This window comes from Leishmania major, chromosome 1 (assembly GCF_000002725.2).
Source record: "Leishmania major strain Friedlin complete genome, chromosome 1".
Lineage (NCBI taxonomy): Eukaryota > Euglenozoa > Kinetoplastea > Trypanosomatida > Trypanosomatidae > Leishmania > Leishmania major.
The window spans coordinates 162,908-181,287 of NC_001905.3; the positions used below are offsets into that span (position 1 = coordinate 162,908).

Sequence of the window (18,380 nt, forward strand, 5' to 3'; positions counted from 1 at the left end):
ACGAGCAGCTGCCCCCCCCCCTCCCCCAAAAAAACTACCCCGCATACGTGCACACACCTACACGCCCTTCGTTGCTCACATCTTCACTGTTTTGTGGTCATTATGCGTCGACTGGCACTGCGTCGCGCGCCACGCTGCAGTCATGCCACCCTGTGCAGCAGTCGCGGAGGCGGCAGCGTTCTGAGGCGCCAGGCATCGGCGACCGCCATCTCTCCACCATCCCTCTCCACCACCACCACCACCACCACCTCGTCGCAGAGTCTCGCCACGGCTGCGCTCACAACGCCGCACCGCTGCTACATGCCACTTCCCCGAAACCAAGAGGACTTCTCGGCCTACACGGAGATCGATCTGCCGACGGAGACGCGCATCGACGCGATCCGGCGCACGGGCATTGCGAGCCAGGAGTGGGTGGCGTGCGAGAAGGTGCACGGCACAAACTTTTCCATCTACCTCATCAACGAAAGCGAGGTGCGGTTCGCGAAGCGCAGCGGCATCATGGACCCGAGCGAGAACTTCTTCGGCTACCACCTCCTCATCGACGACTTCACGGCGCAGGTCCGCGCGCTGTGTGCGCTGCTGAAGCGCAAGTACGGCGTGACGGGCCGCATGGGCCGCGTCGTGCTGCACGGGGAGCTGTTCGGTGCCAAGTACAAGCATCCGCTGGTGCCCAAGAGTACCAAGTGGTGCACGCTGCCGAATAAGAAGCGGATTCCGATCTCGGGGGTGGAGATACAGAGCGAGCCGTTCCCGCAGTACAGCCCGGAGCTGCACTACTTCGCATTCGACGTCAAGTACTCCGTCTCGGGTGCCGAGGAAGATGTGGTGCTGCTGCCCTTCGACGACTTCACGGAGGTGTGCTCGCAGGTGCCGAATCTCCTGTACGCGAAGCCGCTGGTGCGCGGCACGCTGGACGAGTGCCTCGCCTTCGACGTGGAGAACTTCATCACACCGCTGCCCGCGCTGCTCGGGCTGGGCAACTACCCGCTCGAAGGCAACCTCGCCGAGGGTGTCGTCATCCGTCACGTGCGCCGCGGCGACCCGGCGGTGGAGAGCAGCGGGGTCTCGACAATCATCAAGCTGCGCTGCTCTTCCTTCATGGAGCTCAAGCACCCCGGCAAGCAGCAGGAGCTGAAGGCGACGTTCCTCGACACCGTGCGTGCCGGCGCGCTGCAGCGCGTGCGCAGAGGCAAGAAGGTGACGGTGCTGGCGGACTCGATGCTGCCGAAGCTGGAGGCGGCCGCGAACGCGCTGCTGCTGAACAACGTCAGCGAGGGTCGTCTGAGCAACGTGCTGTCGAAGATCGGCCGCGAGCCGCTGCTGACCGGCGACGTGAAGCAGGAAGATGTCGTGCTGATGCTCGCGCAGGACGCCCTGAAGGACTTCCTGAAGGAGACGGACCCAGTGGTGCTGAACACGTCGCTGTCGTTTCGCAAGACGCTGATCCGCAGCGTGTACTTCGCGGCGGAAGAGCTGCTGCAGGGCGAATGGAAGCGCGTCATGGACCGGTTGAAGGCGTCGCAGGCGGAGATCGACGCCGCAGCTGCCGCGCAGGAGAAGGCAGAGGCGCAGTGAAGCTGCTGCTGTCGCTCGGTGGCGAGTCGGTATGCGTCTCCTTGATGAATGTGTGTGTGTGGGGGGGGAGAGGGAGTGGGAGGGGGAGGTGCGCGCGCTCAGCAGCCCCTCTGTTGCTGGATAGCGTGGAGGAGGGAGGGGAAGTGAACGTGCCCGCGCGGATGCGAGACGGCGCGTTGCTGCCGTCAAGCAGGAGCGCCTCCACCACTGTTTTGCGGTGCTGGCAGTTCGCGGAGGCGCTTGCACGCTGGACCGTATACATGGAAACACATGGGGAACCGTGTACGTGGGTGCCCGAAAACGATCGCCGATGGTGGCGGAGAGATGCGTGCCAGCGTGCGACAGCACGCGCGGCACAAGCACCGGAAGCGCAAGTTTCGTGCTCCACGTGCTCGAGGTGGGGGAGGGGGGAGGAAGAGAGAGAGAGGGGGGGGGGAAGAGGCGTAGAGCGTGGTCGATGCGGCCTTTGAAGAGCCGCCGCCCTTTCTCCTTCAAGGTCTTCTCTGTCACCACCACCACCCCTTCTCCTGGCCTCTCGCGCTCGCACCGATCCCGCTAATATGGGCGTCAAGCACATCACATGTCCGTGCCAGGGGAGGAGGAGAGACTCCCCGGCGCAGGCGCACCGGCTCTCCTCGTGTTCTACGTATGTGCCTGCTGCTATGATGGTTGTTGGCCCCGGCACACTGCACCGCCCGCCACATCCATCGCACCTCCCTGCTCATCTCCCCACGTACGGATGGGCACACGCATGTATGCCGAAGCAGCCGTGATCATCGCTGCTGTTGCTGTTCCACGTTTTCTGGCCCGCGTACCCCGCCCCTTTCCTCTTCACGCCCCTCCCAGCGCGTGGCCTCGCACACACATACACACACGCGAACTGACTGTAATCGACGCGACTGCTTCCCTGACAGCCTTCCTTTTTCGTTGCTTATAGTGTATACGGTGCCGACACGCTGCTCGCCACCACCACCACCACCACGCACACGCGCCGCCGCTGACGGACGCTGGCGCGCAGCTCGGCCTCTCCCCTCCTCCCCTTCCACACTCCAATGTGGTCGCCCTCGTCCTCTGCGCCGCAGACCTCCGTCGACGTCGCGGCGGGCCAGTGTGGCCGCCGCCGTGTCACCACCGCCAGAGAGAGAGACGCCACACCATACGCGATGGGGATGGATGTGGCGCTGCCGGCCGGCCCCGCCGGTGCGCGAGGCGCAGGACGCGTCTTGGCGGCTCGGCGGTCGTTGGCTGACGCAGCGCCGCCGTCGTCTCACCGCGTACTTGTCGACGTGGACGGCCTGCGGTGCGAGGTGCGCTCCATGCGCAGCGTGCCGCATGCGCTGTACAGCACCCCATCCGTCTCCCACGTCCTTGCCACGTACGTTCAGCAGCTCATCGACGACTTCACCCACTCCCTGCTGCTCTGCCGGCCCGCCCAGCGGAGCTCCAGCAGCATCAGCAGCCGCGTCATCCAGGCGGAAAGTGGCGATCCGCAGCGACAGCAACAGCTGCAGTCCTCCACGACCACCACACTCTGCGCTGCAGACCTCACGGTGGACGGTGCTCTATCTTCAGACGACGAGGAAGCGTACCTGCTGTTGCGCCTGTGTCACCCCCACAAGGCAGAGCAGCAGCAGCAGCAGCCGTCGGAGTCCAGCGGTGGTGACGCCTCCGCGATGCCGGGGGGGCGGCGGATGGCTGGTGCGAACACAGGGTCTGTCGCAGAGCAGCTGATTGCACTCTTCGCTGCTGCAGATCGGGCGTGTTGTCGACATGGGCCCAGCGGCGGTGCCAGGGAGGAGGACAGTGAGCAGCACGACGCTGCCGTGCTGATGCCACCGCTGCTGTCCTCCCTCTTGCGGTTTAAGCCGATGCTGCACGACATGCGGTACCTGGCGCAGCATCTTCTTCTGCCGCGGCACGCCTGGCAACAACACCAGCGGGAGTGGGTCATCGTGTATGAGGATGTCGCCGTGACGCTGCGCGACCGCCTCTCTCGCTACCGCCGTGCCGCAATACGTAGCAGAGGTCGAGATGGTGAGGCAGCGACCAACGACGAGGATAGCGCGGAGAACTGGGACGCCGCCAGCATCCTCACAGACAGGCAGCGACTGTTTCCGGTGTCTGAGCTGCAGCACCTCTGGCACACCCTATGGGAGCTGCTTGGCGCCGCGTGGCGCCAGCGCGACCGCCTCTGGGGTGCCTACCGCTACCTGCACGGCCCACGCCGTCTACCCCCGCTGTGCCTCAGTGGCCAAGCGCCGTGCGCGGTGCCGCCTGGCGTCCACGCATGCCCAATCACGCGCGAGCATTACGAGGCGTATATTGCCCGCGTGCATGCCTCGGCAGCCTCCCCCTCCCACGCTGTGCCCGATGTGCCCGCGGCACCGCACGCGGAGGACACCTGCGCCTTCGGCCCCTTCACGAGCGCCGAGATCGGCATCTCGGCACGGCGGCTGTACGTGCTGCGGCAGCCGCTAGCAGCGGTGCTGCGGACGCTGCGGGTGTCAGCTCCTCCAGCCGGTCGTGACCCTCTCGTCACCTCCGTCACCGCCCTTGCTGGCTTCCAGAACGTCGACGACCCCGGGCCCAGCGGTCAGGCAAACACGCCGGCGCCGACGACAGACGTGGCAACGCCTCTCATCGTCCCGCTCTTCGACACCACCGACCAGGACGCGCTGCTGGCTGCGGGAGCGGTACCGTACGTGTCCCCGGAGGTGTACGTGTCGCTGCAGCAAGAGCAGCAGCGACAGCGACGGCGAGGTGCCTCGTGTAGTGCACCGTCGATGGTCTCGTGGCCGCCCGTGCACTCCTTCTCTGACGACGTGTGGAACGCGGCGGTTATCGTGCTGGAGGCGGCGCTCAGCGGCTTCTGTGCGACGGATGCATCCATGTGCCACCTCGCTCTGCCATCCGTTCACGGCAGCGGCGCCGATCTGTCCGATCAGCGAACGGAAATCTCGCGCCCCTCGTCATCGTCTTCGGTATACTCGGGGGTGCTGTTGCTGCTGACGGAGCGCCATGTGCTGCCGAGGGCGGCGGCGCACAACTTTCTATATGCAGCGCTGTACCACCTGCAGGCGGCGCTGAGCAAGGGCGGTTGCGAGGATGCCGACGATCATGGCGACGTCGATGGCGCCAAGGCGCGCCGGCAAGGGAGTGGCAGCGGCGACAGTAGCACCGCTGCCGCCGTACCGTCGCCAACGCGCCTTGCTCGCGAATGGGTGCGCTACCTCTGCAGCGCCTACGGGCCGGCATGTCTGAAGGACGGCGGGATCTTGGCAGAGGTGGCAAGTAAGGGGCTCCGCTGGCGCCGGTCGGAGCGGTGGAACGCGTTCGGGATGGCCCACGTCACAGCCACCACGGCGAGTACAACGGCCGCCTGTGCGGATGGCTGGCCATCCGCCTCGCCGTTCACGCCACTGGAGACGGTTGACGGCGCGGGCGGCAACAGCCGTGCGCCGGCGGGTGCGGCGGAGCAGCGCCGCTCGACTCACGCCGGTGGCGGCCCGTCGTCCCCCACTTACCTGTCGACCCCCGCGCCGCCGCTTGCAGAGCGCCTGAGCGGCAGACATCACAGCCCTGCGGCGTTCGCCGTGTCCGCCCTTGCGGACACCTCCGTTGGTGTGGACGCACCTGGGGATGCCGATGGCGGCAGAGACGCAGCGGCGCTGTCGCGGCTGTCCCAGCGGCTGGATCGCACCTTCAACGCCCTCGAAACCCCACTCCTGCGCCTGCTGAATCTCGGGCATTGCCGCGCAGCGCCTGAAGAAAAAGCAGGCAGCGCTGGTGTATCGCCCGCGGGACCGAAGCTGAGCAGAGCAGCAGCGGCGACGGTGGACCGCCCCACATGCGGCGCCGCAGACGACGCCGGCGACTTGTGGGCGGTCCTTTCCCGCTACCTTCGCCGCTGCACGATGACAGCAGCAGCGACGGGCGCCTCAGCCACATCTGCAGGGAAGGCAAACGGCGCTGTGGCGGAAGCAGCTGACGCGGACTGCGTTGATGAGCTGCTGCGACTGCTTTTCTGTTGCCTTGTCCGCACAACGCGGTCCTACCGCGTCCACGATGGCGCGCGCACCGCCTTCGCTGACGATGCTGCCGGCAAAGGCGATGCGCCGGCGGATGTGGAGTGGTGCCAGTACGCCGCCATGAATCACCCATTCTTTCGCGGCGTCGCCGAGCGCGGCCTGCTGACAACGTGCATGACGGCTGCCTGCCGCAACGGCAGCGGTGGTGGCGGGGAGTTCAGCGATTTCGCCTTCGCGACAGCGACTCTACCGGCGCTCAATCTCTATGTCCCCGCTGCGGTGCTGCTGGCCACCGTGCGCGAGATGGAGGCTACGCAGAAGGTGAGCGGCGTCGACGTCTGCCCCGAGCGTGTGGTGAAGCAGGCGACTTCTTTGCGTGCGCTGATCGGGGACGACATGCGGACCTGGGAGGCAAGCGCTGCCGCCCGCGGCGGTGTAAGCGGGGGTCGCATGCATCAGCAGCCACAGCAGCACCTCCTGCTCGCGAACCCGTTCATGGACATGGCAGCAGCGTCGCTGCTGCCACCGCCGGTGTACCGCGCGCGGCGTGCCCTGGATGGTGTCCTCTCCCCGATAGACTTCGACCTTGCAGCGCAGCTCGACCACACGCAGCACCTGCGCCGCCTGTTGCACAGCGGCAGCGATGACGCCGCCGGCGATAATCGAGGGCGCGGCGGGGAAGGCGTAGCTGCTGCGCGGATTCGAGCCTACCTGAAGTCCTCGCTGATGCCGAACACTGAGCGCGGCACGGACAGCGTCGACGCTCACGTCGTCTACTCGCCCTTCTATCCGCTTCCTCCGACCCTCCGCGGAGAGGTGTGGGGGTGCCTCCTGCGCGTGCCGCCATCCGCGCGCACCCGGGAGGCCCTCCTCGCCCACGCGGTCCACCACACCGCCGCCAAGCCGACGCCGCACGACCGGCAGCTCTCGGTCGACATTCCACGCTGCCACGCGTACCACCCGCTGCTCAACTCCTCGTCTGGATCTGCGCAGCTCAAGCGCATCTTGCGGGCGTGGTTGTACCTCCGCCCCGAGCACGCCTACTGGCAAGGGCTCGACAGCGTCTGTGCTGTCCTGCTGACCGTCAGCAACAGGGATGAGGCGCTCGTGCTGGCGCAGCTCAACGCCCTCGTCAATCGCTTCATCGCTCACGACGAGGACCGTAGCACGGTTCCTAGCGGTGGCAGCAGTCTTGGCCTGCCCCGCGCCGGTGCCGTGACGTTGCCGCTGCCGCCGGCCAGGAAGCCGACCATGGCGGAGCAGCTCCGCTGCCTCGTGGTCATGCTACGCTACTGCGACCCGCTTCTGGCCCAACACCTCTTCGACGTCCTCGGTTGCACACCGGAGCTGTACGCCATCAGCTGGCTGCTGACGCTCTTCTCGCACAGCCTGCCGGCACGCAAGGTTTATCTCCTGTGGGACCTCCTGTTCGTAGAGGACGACGTTGCCTGCCTCGTAGTGCTCTGCGCCGTCGTCATTATTTACAGGCGCGAGCTCCTGTTGAGCACGGACTTCTCCGGCTGCCTTGCGTCCTTCAGCAGTGGCGCATCCGCCATCAACGTCGCGGCTGCCGTCGGCGACGCGCGGTGGCTGATGAGGGCTGTGCCGCCGTCGGTGCTAGCGCCGCCGCCGGTGTCGTCGGTCGACGGCAAGGACGCGCAAGAGTCGCTCTATGGCCGTGGACATGACGGTGCCGGCGCAGCCATCGACCGCCCCCTCGACAGCAGCGGCGACGACGGCAACGGTGTCGCCGCGGTGGCGCTCCTCGCCGTCGAGGACGTGGCCGCCGCGCTCGCAGCGTCCGCAACAGCGACCAGTGACGGCGGTGACTGCTGCAGGGAGGAGGGAAGGAGCGGGCCGCACTGGTTCGACAGCGGCGTCTACCTTGTGGATGTGCGCGAGCAGCCGACGGAGAACGCCCTGCGGGATTCGGTCCTCGGCGCCATCAGCGTGCCGCTGTACACAGCGGCGCTTCAGCCTCGCGAGGGATCTGATATGCGCCCCAGTGCCGTCACCGACGAGGTGGGCGACGTTGACAGCGACGCTGCCGGTGCTGGATGGGGTATTGTGGAGCAGCAGGAGCGGATGCAGGAGCAGCAACGGGCGGAGCAGGACGCTGCGGCGCGGCAGGTCGAAGATGCCGCAGCAGCCATTGTCCGCCACGTCGGAAACCCGGCCATGGCTGCCATCACACCACGAGTGTGGAGAGCCGCCAAGAATCATGCTGCACCGCCGCTGCCGCCGCCACAACCGTCGTTGATATCGTGTCCGTGGCCTGTGCACCCGATCGTGCTGAAGGCGTCGCGTGCCCCGCATGTAGTGCTGCTGACATCCGGCGTTGTGGATGCGCACGAGCTGCCGCTCGCCCACCAGCTCGGCGTCAAGCTCAACGCGTGTGGGGTGCACAATGTCAGCATACTGCGTGGCGGTGTCGCCAGCGTGCGGCGTGCGCTACCGGAGCTGGTAGTGCGTCGTGCGCCATCCACGTAGAGGACGTGTTCGGCTTCTGCTTACTTGCTCGGCCGCCGCCGCCGCCGGCCTGAAAGACGGCGCAGCTCGCCCACCTAACGGGCTCCGCCTGCCTTTCCGCTCGAGGCCTACATCCGTATATCTGTGTATACGCCATCCTGCGCCTCGCGGACATGGTGGCAGGGGCGGGGGGGGGGGAGGAGGAGGAGGAGGGGCTGCTTCACGGAGGCAAGGGCCGCTGTGCTCTGCTGCTCCCCTTTCCACCGGTCACCACGATCGCACACGGCGACCACGTGACCCTTTACGACTACTCGAGTGACCGCCGATGCCGATGCTGCGGAAGCTGATGTTGATGGTTCTACGAGCAATGCTGCACGCCCTCCCCTCCTCAACCCATCTCGCCTCCTCTGGCTGGTGTGTGCACGCGTTTCTGCATGTACCTACGCGTGCACACACTCGAGCACACACACACATACACATACACATGTATCCGCCAGTCACGTCCGCCACCAAGCATTGAGCAGCACGACGAAACCGTCCCCTTCCTTGGCACGCACAGACGCAAGTATCTTGATATACGCAATGGTGCAGCTCACCATCAACAACGCCAGGGGAGTGACCCTGTGCCGAGTTAGCCTCCCCGCCAACGCGACGGTGCAGCAGTTGCTGCTGCAACTCACCGTGGCGAAGCCGGAGCTGCGCCAAGCACAAGCAATTCGCAATGATGTCCGTCACGTGACGCACCGCCTCACGCCAGCATCCACCACCACCACCACCACCACAAGTGTGGTCTCATCCAACGCACAGACACTGTTGCAAGCGGGGCTAGTTGGGCAAGGTGCAACGGCGGAAACGTTGGTAGTGCTAATGGCGGCTGATGCTCCTGCCGCGGCGTCATCGGCTGCAGCGGCGGCGCCATCCCCAACGAAGGCCGTCGCAGCACAAATTCTGGATCTGTTCGGGTGTGCCTCGGCGTCTCCGTCGGCAGGGGTGCGATCCCAAGCCAGTGTCGTCCCCAGCACGATGGACGAGCGCCAGCTAGAGCTGCAGCGCCGCATCTACGCTCAAATCCAGCAGCAGCAGATAGACGAGAATCTCGCCAACGCGCTCGAGTACACGCCGGAGGCGTTCGCGAAGGTAACGATGCTCTACGTGCCGTGCACCATCAACCAGGTGCTAGTGAAAGCCTTCGTCGACTCCGGCGCGCAGAACAGCATCATGAACAAGCGCACGGCGGAGCGGTGTGGATTGATGCGGCTCGTCGACGTCCGCATGCGTGGCGTCGCCGTCGGAGTAGGGCGGCAGGAGATCTGCGGTCGCATTCACATGACCCCTGTGAACCTCGCAGGCATGTACATCCCCTTCGCCTTCTACGTGATCGAGGACCAGGCAATGGACTTGATCATCGGCCTCGACCAACTGAAGCGCCATCAGATGATGATAGACCTCAAGCATAACTGTCTCACCATCGACAACATCAACGTCCCATTCTTGCCGGAGAACGATTTGCCTGCGTTGGCGGCGCTGGGCGACGACGAGAATGCGATGCACGCGCCACGTCACCAGGACCCGGCGACGACAGCCACCACCGCTTCCAACCCTGCTGCGCCGGTGCTCTCGGAGGGCGAGCGGCAGGCTCGGATTGAAGGTTTCATGACGGTCTCAGGTATAACGGACCCCACACAGGCGGCGGAGTTGCTGGAAGCCGCCGACTGGAACCCCAACGTGGCGGCAGCGCTCCTCTTCGACACGTAACAGACAAGGGAGGCGCCCACCCCGCCCCCACGTGCCCGCTACCGTTGCGCCTGCCTCCCGTCTCTTTATTGGATGCAGAGCTGTGTCTTGTGATCGCCACTCGCCACTCACCACCACCACTTCCTCTACGGCATGGGCCAACGCTATCGCCCGCGCGCACGGGCATTCACGTCACGCGTGCGTGTGTGAGTGTACGTGTCCTGCCTCTTCCCTTCCCGTCCCTTCCCACCCACCCACCCACATACCTCTCTCGTTCTCCCTCTCTCTCTCCCTCTCCCTCTCCCTCTCCCTCTCCCTCTCCCTCTCCCTCTCCCTCTCCCTCTCCCTCTCCCTCTCCCTCTCCCCCCCCCCCTTCTCCCCCTCTCTCGTCTTCTTACTCGCTCACGGTGCACGCACACACGCACGCACCCACCAGAAAACGCATCGCCTCCGCCTGTGCTTGCCCGTGGCCCATCGACAACGCACTCATTTTCCTTCCTTCGGATCTGCGGCCAAGGTCGCGCCGCACGTGCCACTGCTGCTCGCTCGCCTCTTTCTAGCCCACGGCGCGACGCAGCCTGCCCAACTCGCGCCCACGCACGCATCGGCGCAGCAGCGCGGCACTGCACGCACCCGAAGAGGGGGAGGGGGGGAGAGAACTCATGGCGTCTTCAGCTCCATCCAATTGCCTGAGCGGCGTGGCCGCCACCGCCACCACCCCCATCGCTGCCTCTCACGCAACGACCAACTCCGTCGGCTTCGCGCCCAAGATGGCGAACCCACCGGCACACGGAATTGCGAGCAACTGCGTCCTCAACGACGCGGCCGCCAGCCCCACCGCCTCCCCTTGCTACAGCACCGGCGCCATGCCGCAAGAGCAGTCGAAGATGCTAGCCGGGATGCTGGCGAAGCTGCCGGAGCTTGACCTGGGCGAGATGTCGCGCGTGAAGAGCTGCTTCTCTGCCGTGCTGGGCGAGGGACGCGAGAACATCGTCAACGCTCTGGAGCTGCGCGTGGTGCTCGGCGAGCTCGGCCTCTATCCGAGCGAGACGGAGCTCAACCTCATCCTCCGCGCCTACCGTGACCGCGTCAACCTCATTACGCTGACGCAGTACCTGCGGCTGTATAAGAAGGAGTTCTGGGTCAATCACGCCGCGGCGGTGGCGGCGGCAGCACCAGCAGCGGCGGGCGGAGCCGGCGCTGCACACAGCGCGTCACTGTCTGCCGCTCCGCACTCTTATAAAGTGTTCAGTGGAAGTCATTCCATGGTCGCGGCGCGAGCGGGGACCTTCGGCGTTAGCGGTGGCAAGGACGAGGACACGTTGAAGGCCTTCGTCGCCCTTGGCGGTGAGGAAGACGGCAGCGGCGAGATCCTCGCGTCGACGCTGCGCGACGCCATCTGCGGCTTCGGGCTCACGATCGACATCGACTCGATGATTCGCACCGTCGACGTGCACAACTCGGGCGTGCTGGACTACGTTGACTTCTGCGCCTTATGGTCACAGCCGACCAGCACATCCTCCGAGTCCGGCGAGGCCGGCGGCGCGGGAGTGCCCATGGGGGAGGCACTGCTACGCGGATCGGTCGACAACGCTGGGCTCGACGCCTACCGCCGTCGCTCGTCACACGGAAGCGCAATGAGCGACACCCACCAGCGGCTCATGTCCTTGCTGGCCGCCACGCCGCGACTCACCAGTCCTGCAGGTGGCGTGCTGCGCCGTCGATCACAGATGATGACGCAGGTACCGGAGCAGACCAGCACGTCGCCCCGCACACGCCGTTGCTCGCCGGGTGGCACTCAATTTTCTCAGAACACGAACGGCCGTGTCACGACCGCGGCATACGGCCCGCTGACGGGCGGCACCGGTAATGGCCACGGCTCTGATGGCGCGACGGCGTTTAACTCGATTCTCACGCCGCCGCCGACGTCTATCACGGACGAGGAGCACATGATCCTCGTGGAGATGTACCTGTTCCCGGAAAAATACAAAGCAATGGGGCGGGCACTGCGCTTCGCTGCAGCCTCCGGCAGCGGCTCACTGGTTCACGGCGCGGCGGGCCGTGAGGCAGCGCTGCACCCCAGCTCCTTGTATCAGAAGCGTCTCTCGCACCCGAGCGTGAGTGGCTCGCGCAGTCGCAGCCGCCGCCAGGCACGCGGTTTGGGCAACACCAGCGGCGGCGCCTCCGCCATCCGTGCCGTCAGCCATACCGCAGGGCGGAGGGGCAAGAGCGGTTTTGCTGGCGGCGCGGACGGCGGCAACGCCGCCGCTGACTTTTTTCCGCCGAAGTCCAGCAACGTCTACCGCCCGCCGAGCCCGATGATCCTGTCGATGCGCAACAGTACCGTCTATCGCAACCGGCTGAAGCGGCTCGAGGAGCAGAAGCGGGTGCGCAAGGGGTGGAAGCCGCCAGCGGGGGCAGCGGCAACGCAGCAGCTGCAGCATCGAATCTCGTACGCTGCCACCGCCACGCGCGGCGGTGGCGATGGTCCGGGTGACATGGAGCACATGTCCTCCACGCCTCCGCCAAAGACATCGACGTGGTAGAGAACGGGTTCGTGGATGAGGCAGATGGAGGTGGCCGTGGCTCTCACACAGGCAGATACGCACAGAGGCACCCGTTGGCCCACTCCAGCGGCAGCGTCGAAGACGCTGCCGAGGCGCACACACGCGCTCGCTCCTGTGCTCCTCAGCGCGTTCCGTTGCTGGGTTGGAACGATAACACGCATGCTCTTCTTAACTCCTCGATGTACAACTATAGGGACGATAAGGGATGGCAATGGCCTCACGCCACGCCTGCCCTACTCGGTTCCTGCCGGAGCGCGTAAGTGCCGGTGCACGTGTTCAAGTGAGAGGGACGGGACAGGACAATCTGTGGTGCGCTACGGCAGAGGTACACCGTACATACACACCCACGCACAGCGAGAGAGAGAGAGAGAGAGAGAGAGGCGGTGGCGGGAGGGGGTGCGTACGTGCGTGCGTGTGTGCGTGTGTGTGTGTGTGTGCGCGCGCGCAGCAAAATGATGGAGGATGGTCATCGGGTCGCCGTCACCCCCATCCGTTCACCAAGCACCCTGCGCATGCCGCTGGTCCCCTTGCCTGTCTACATGTCGTTGCGTGTATATATATATACATATATATATATATATGTAGGTATATGTGGCTGGGCTCACCTCTTGCGCAGCTGCCACGGCTGTGGTCGTGTGGTGTGGGGGAGGGGGACCCTGGGATCGTGCCGATGAGGACGCAGCATCCAACACAACGTAAAGGCGAGCATGCCGATGTACATGTAGACGTTGTTCCCTTCTTTTTCGATTCTGACCTCCTCGCCGAAGATGTGTATCGGGCAGCAACAACAACGCCAACAACACCAACGGTATCAGCAACAACGGAGCGTGTGTGGTGGGCGAGGGGGAGCGAGACCCAACGACATACCATCAGAAGCCACGCACATGGCATCACGGCGAGATGTGGCATACATCACCTGCCCCGCCCCCCGCCTCGTCGTCGTCGCCTCTCGCTCCCTTGTTGGTGGGACACCCGCACGGAAAAGGTGACCGGCTCCCGTGCGGCAACGATAATGGCGGAGAGCGACGTCACTGGTGTGCTGTGTTGGGAAGGAGGGGGGAAATGGGGTTGGATGATCACGGCGCCGTTTTGGTGGCTCTGGATCGCCTCCGCCTCGCACCCACCACCACCACCACCACGACCATCACTGCCATCCTCCTCCCTCTGCCTCACCTCTCTTCTCCATGGCTACGGCGCGGCGCACATGCACACCACACACACGCACACACACGTGTCCGCAACATCAGCAGTTTTGCTGCGACACACCGCAACGAAACTGCCCCCGCAAAGGTCTCTGCAAGCCACCCTTCATACCATCCATCCCCCCCCCCACACACACACACACGCACGCGCGCGCGCGCACCATTGGCGGCGAGCCTCCTAGCTCCTCGCGCACGGAGTCGCATCCATCACGGACAGGAGGGGGAGGGGCAGACAGCGAAAAGCAAGCAAAACAAGGTGCACAGGCACGCGTGGCGGAACCCACTTCGTCCTTGCGGAGGAGCCGTTGGAAGCAGGAGGCGTGCGCGCGTGCTGTACGCATCCAACGGACATCGCCACCAACTCACCCCATCATCGTCTGTGTGTGTCTGTCTATCTGCATGTTGGTGTGGGCTCGTGTTTCTCACGTGAAGGACACCAGTGCCACTGATGCGCACAAGCACACACAGAAATAGGGAGAGAACAATCCATTATCATCCCATCATCGTCAGCAGCAGCAGCGCGGCGTTCCCGTGCGTCTCCGTCTTGCCGTCGGCCTCTCACGTGTCCAGTGTGTCGCCGTCTCTGTGCTTCGGCTTGCTTGATCCGTGCGTGGGGAAGACAAGGCCTGGGCGAGTGCCCTTTGAAAAGCACAAGACCACACACTGCCCATGGAAGAGACCCCCCACTCCTCCAAGACGGACACCGGTGCCGCGACCGAAGCGAAGACGAGTACGACAGCAGCAGCTGGGGTGAGCAGCAGCACAAGTGTGGCGAAGGCGAAGCCGTCGTATCATGAGCTGTGCAGGCCGACGTCACTCTTCCCCCCGCCCGCACTCTCTCATGCGACGCCGGATGAAAGCAACCGAATCAGCACGCCGAGCAGCTCGGCGCCGCCGCTGTCGCCGACGCTGCGTGACCGCGCGGCCGCTGCGAAGGAGGGCGGCCACAACACGAACAACAGCGGTGCCGGTGGCTGCCGTCTCTCTGCCACGAGCTGGGCGCGCCTCACAACGACGAGGCGCTTTAGCCGGATCACAGAGGCCCTCAGTCCCTCTCCTTTCGTGCTGCACACCACCGAGAACGACACAAGCAGCGGGCAGGGTACGACGGTGGCAACGACTGAAGGTGCAGCGGTCGCCACGGTGGAGTCTGGCCACTCGCGCGTGCACAACCTCAGCATCACCTCCACGGAAGACCTTCAACTTGCCGTCGCCGTCCCGTGCCGCACCTCGAGCCTTCACGACATGCTGGCGTCCTCGCTACACACCGCGGCAGCAGCAGCAGCAGCAGCAGCAACGGTGACGCGCTTCGTTACGCATAGCAGCAACCTCAGCAGCAGAGTCACTGGCAGCGGCGCGTGTGAGCCATGTTCTGCACCACGCGCCTGTCCTAGGGAAAGAGCGATGCAGCACGCCCTCGTGCACGTCTTGCAGCGAGAGCGGGTGCGAGCGCTCATCGCCCGCGCCTTGCACTTGTGGCACCTGCACTGCGCACTCCGGCAGCACGGACGGCGACATGGCGATAGAGAAACCGCCGCTGGAGTGGAGGGCCGGCGAGAGACGCCGTCAGCATCGTCGACAGCGAAGGGGCACGCCTTCTACCGCAGCCGTCACGTCGGTGAACCTTACCTGTGCTCCGTCCAGACGCTGCGATCGCCGGCGGCCCCAGCAGCAGTGCTCAGCGTCACTGCATGGCTAACAGAGGCAGCCAGACCGTCGGCATCCCGGCTGGCGTGGACCCCTCTCGGTGGCGTCGGCATCGGCGTGCTCTGCGACGGCATCGCCACCGACGAAGGCACCGCCTACGTCGATGCCAACGACGAGGAGGAGCTGCACGACGTGGACGACGACGCAGAGGTGCCACGACGCACAGAGCTGCACCGGTGCCAACAGCAACGGCATCACCGCGGCCGCCGTTGCACCGACGACAACTCCAGCCTGTCGGATGCGGATGCCTACGTGGACGGCACTTACAACCGTGTCGACAACCCAGGCACCTCGGCGCGGCCGCTGGTGCCAGCGAGCCGCAGCAGCGTCGCCCCCGTAATCGGCGCCGCATCCCGGGTCACCAGCATTGTCCCCCCGCTCTCGGCGCTGAGCAACGCGTCGCAAAGTCAGTCGCCGGCTCGCGACATGTCGTTCACGCCGGTGAGATGGTCGATGAGTTGTCCGTTCCAGACACTGCTGCAGCCGCAGCCGCAAGACGGGCTGTGCAGCCCATCCTTCCCCCACACGCCAGTGACGGCGTCCGTGCGAGAGACCAGAACCGCCGACGGCGCCGGGGTCTCCCTTTCCGTCGGCTCTGCAGCGCCCGCCGGAGCAGGAGCCGGGTCGCCAAGGAGCGCGGGCGCCACAGGAGCCACCGTGACCGCGGAAGTGGCAGCGGAGCGGCGGAAGCGCATGGTGCAGCATCTCCTCTCCAGCGGTGTCGGTGGCGGTTCAACGTCGAGCTTCGATGACTCGTGCTCCCGACTGCAATCGTGCTCGCAGTCGGACAGGGAGGCGATCGCTGCGCAAGGCGGCCCCCCCTTGTGTCTGCGCCGCCCACGCAGCGGCTCTGGCGGAGGAGCGGGACTCATCGCGAGCGACTCGGAAGACCGCAGCATCTCATCGCTGATAAACACGCCGCGGAGCCACCAGACGGACGCTGCCAGCAGCTTCAGCAGTGCTTGGGGGCCGTTGAAAGACAGTGACTCCATGCACAGCGACAGCACGTCGCCGATGCCGACGGTCACAGCAACGACGGTTCCTCAGCTGCTGACGCGCGAGGCGGAAGACCGGCTGGCGGTGCAGGCAACAGAGGAGCGACGGCGCCTCCGCCTCCAGCACGGCATGACTGTCGTTATGGATCGGCTGATGATGGCGGCGCTGCATCATCGATCGGGTGAGCGCGGCTTGCACCCCTCGCTGCGCACCTCCACCGCACCATCGCCGCTGCCTTTCGAGATCAACGACGGTTGTGGCATCGACTTCCTGTGCGCCTGCACGACGGAGACGCAGAACGAAAGCACCACGTGGGGTAGCGCGGGGGCCATCGAACCAGCAGCATCAGCTCCCAAGCCCCGGTCCTCCTCGCCATCTCCAGTCCGGCAGGCCGCCACATCTCGGAGAACGCAGCGGTGATTAGATTACAACGGCGATGTGGAGTGCACGCAGAAGCATCTGCAACGAAGTGGGCGTACCGAGGGGGAGGAGGGCTGCCTGTGCGACGTGACCGCCGAGAGTGCCGAGCGCAGCGTGAGCCGCGACAGTGCCGACGCCGTTGATATGGCTACGAGTCCTCACAAGCGCCCATCACAAACCTTGGGGTCCACAAGCCAGTGGGGCGCGCACGTGCTCGACGCCGTCACGATCACAACAGACAATCATAGCAGCGTGGTCCTCCCCGTCACGGGCATCGCGCCGGCGTCGCACTCCACGCCCCCGCTGATGCCGTCATCCGCGTTCTCGTATAGAGCTCGTCTCCGCGCGGCGTGTTACGGTGAACCATGCTGCGAAGTGCGTCTTGTTTTCTCGGTTCATTCCTCTTCTTCCGCCGTCGCGCTACGGCGCTCATGACGGGGCGGTGGCGCATCGGTAAAGTCTGCGCCACCGCCAGGAGGGACATCGTGGAAGGTGACGCTGTGCGAGGATAGAAGTGCCGCGGCGACGCGCTGCGCATCTCCCCTCCCCTCCCGTTCTTCCCCGCACACCCGTCACGCGGTCCAGCAAGCCTGGACGCGCGTTGGCCAAAACCGAAGATGCACGCCGACGTGAGCGCCCACGTGCGTGGATGAAAGCACTGTGTCATGCCGTGGAGGAGGACGAGGAGGAGGACGACGACGACGACGATCGCGTCACACGTGTGGAAGCGACTCCAAGTGCTCACGGTGCGTGGACGACGATGAATGACCTAATCGCCGCAAGGGATGAAAGGAAAAGGTTCCGTCGTCGGGCGTGCAGCAGTAGGGCGAGCCCGCTGTGCTTAGCTAAGTCCACCAGACTATCATGTTGCCTATGGACCCCATTACCACCACCACCCACACTACCTCCTGAAGGGAGGGTGGGAGGGGGGGAAGGGCCTGGCATCGTGCACGGTGCGATGCGCCTGTCCTTCATCGCGTCCTTGTGCGTCGTCCCACGACGGCACAACAGCAGCGTATGTGTGTGTGTGTGTGTGCAGCAACGTCGGAAACCCGTGAGGGAGTGCCGAGCCAGCGCGTCTTTGCGGGCGTGTGTTGTCGGGGCCTCGAGCAACTCCCGATGGAAGATGGCGTGCGGGGTGGGGGTGGGGGTGGGGTGGGGTGGGGTGGGGTGGGGTGTGCAGTGCGTGCGCTGAGGGAACAGAGTTGGCGCACACGCGCTGCCCAAGAAGCATCATCCGGCTGCTTTCGTTTATCTGCTCATTTCTTTGGTGCTTTTCTGCGACCGTTGCGGTAGTGGTGGTGGTGGTGGTGGTGGTGAAGCATCCGTGCGACGTGCACGCCCGGGATGATGCTTCTCCCTCCTCCTCCTCCTCCTCCTCCTCTCTCCACTGCTGCAGAGCAACGCACCCTCACGACTTCATCGTCCGTGTCCACCACGGCGCCGCATCTCGTTTCTAGGCCACCACCAACATACGCTATCACCGTTTGCCCCCCCCCCGCCCTCCCCCATCATCGCTCGAAGCCCGGGCGTGTCCTGTACGGGTGCCATGCAACCTTTTCAACCGGCTGTCTCCCTACTCTTTCCCCCTCCCTCTCCCTCCCTCCCTCGCCTGTATCCCCGCCCTGGCTCACCCTTACACGACATGCCCTGCTTTACTTGGTGGTGGGTGGGGAGGGGGA

The 18,380-nt window shown here is 65.3% G+C and overlaps 5 protein-coding genes across 5 annotated transcripts; all 5 read left to right on the forward strand.

The window, feature by feature from the left end:
* Positions 1 to 300: 300 nt before the first annotated feature.
* Positions 301 to 1,575, forward strand: LMJF_01_0590 (mitochondrial RNA editing ligase 1; the record flags this gene model as incomplete). The annotated part of the gene is made up of 1 exon (XM_003721533.1): positions 301 to 1,575. One exon carries the CDS (start codon positions 301 to 303, stop codon positions 1,573 to 1,575), a length of 1,275 nt encoding a protein of 424 aa, XP_003721581.1.
* A 1,163-nt stretch (positions 1,576 to 2,738) lies between these two features.
* On the forward strand, positions 2,739 to 8,093 carry LMJF_01_0600 (conserved hypothetical protein; the record flags this gene model as incomplete). Its single annotated transcript, XM_003721534.1, has 1 exon — positions 2,739 to 8,093. One exon carries the CDS (start codon positions 2,739 to 2,741, stop codon positions 8,091 to 8,093), a length of 5,355 nt encoding a protein of 1,784 aa, XP_003721582.1.
* Positions 8,094 to 9,095: 1,002 nt separating this feature from the next.
* Positions 9,096 to 9,827, forward strand: LMJF_01_0610 (DNA-damage inducible protein DDI1-like protein; the record flags this gene model as incomplete). Its single annotated transcript, XM_003721535.1, has 1 exon — positions 9,096 to 9,827. The coding sequence occupies one exon, from the start codon at positions 9,096 to 9,098 to the stop codon at positions 9,825 to 9,827; it is 732 nt and encodes a 243-aa protein (XP_003721583.1).
* Positions 9,828 to 10,576: 749 nt separating this feature from the next.
* On the forward strand, positions 10,577 to 12,352 carry LMJF_01_0620 (conserved hypothetical protein; the record flags this gene model as incomplete). The annotated part of the gene is made up of 1 exon (XM_003721536.1): positions 10,577 to 12,352. One exon carries the CDS (start codon positions 10,577 to 10,579, stop codon positions 12,350 to 12,352), a length of 1,776 nt encoding a protein of 591 aa, XP_003721584.1.
* A 2,468-nt stretch (positions 12,353 to 14,820) lies between these two features.
* LMJF_01_0630 (hypothetical protein) lies at positions 14,821 to 16,698 on the forward strand (the record flags this gene model as incomplete). Its single annotated transcript, XM_003721537.1, has 1 exon — positions 14,821 to 16,698. The coding sequence occupies one exon, from the start codon at positions 14,821 to 14,823 to the stop codon at positions 16,696 to 16,698; it is 1,878 nt and encodes a 625-aa protein (XP_003721585.1).
* Positions 16,699 to 18,380: the final 1,682 nt, after the last annotated feature.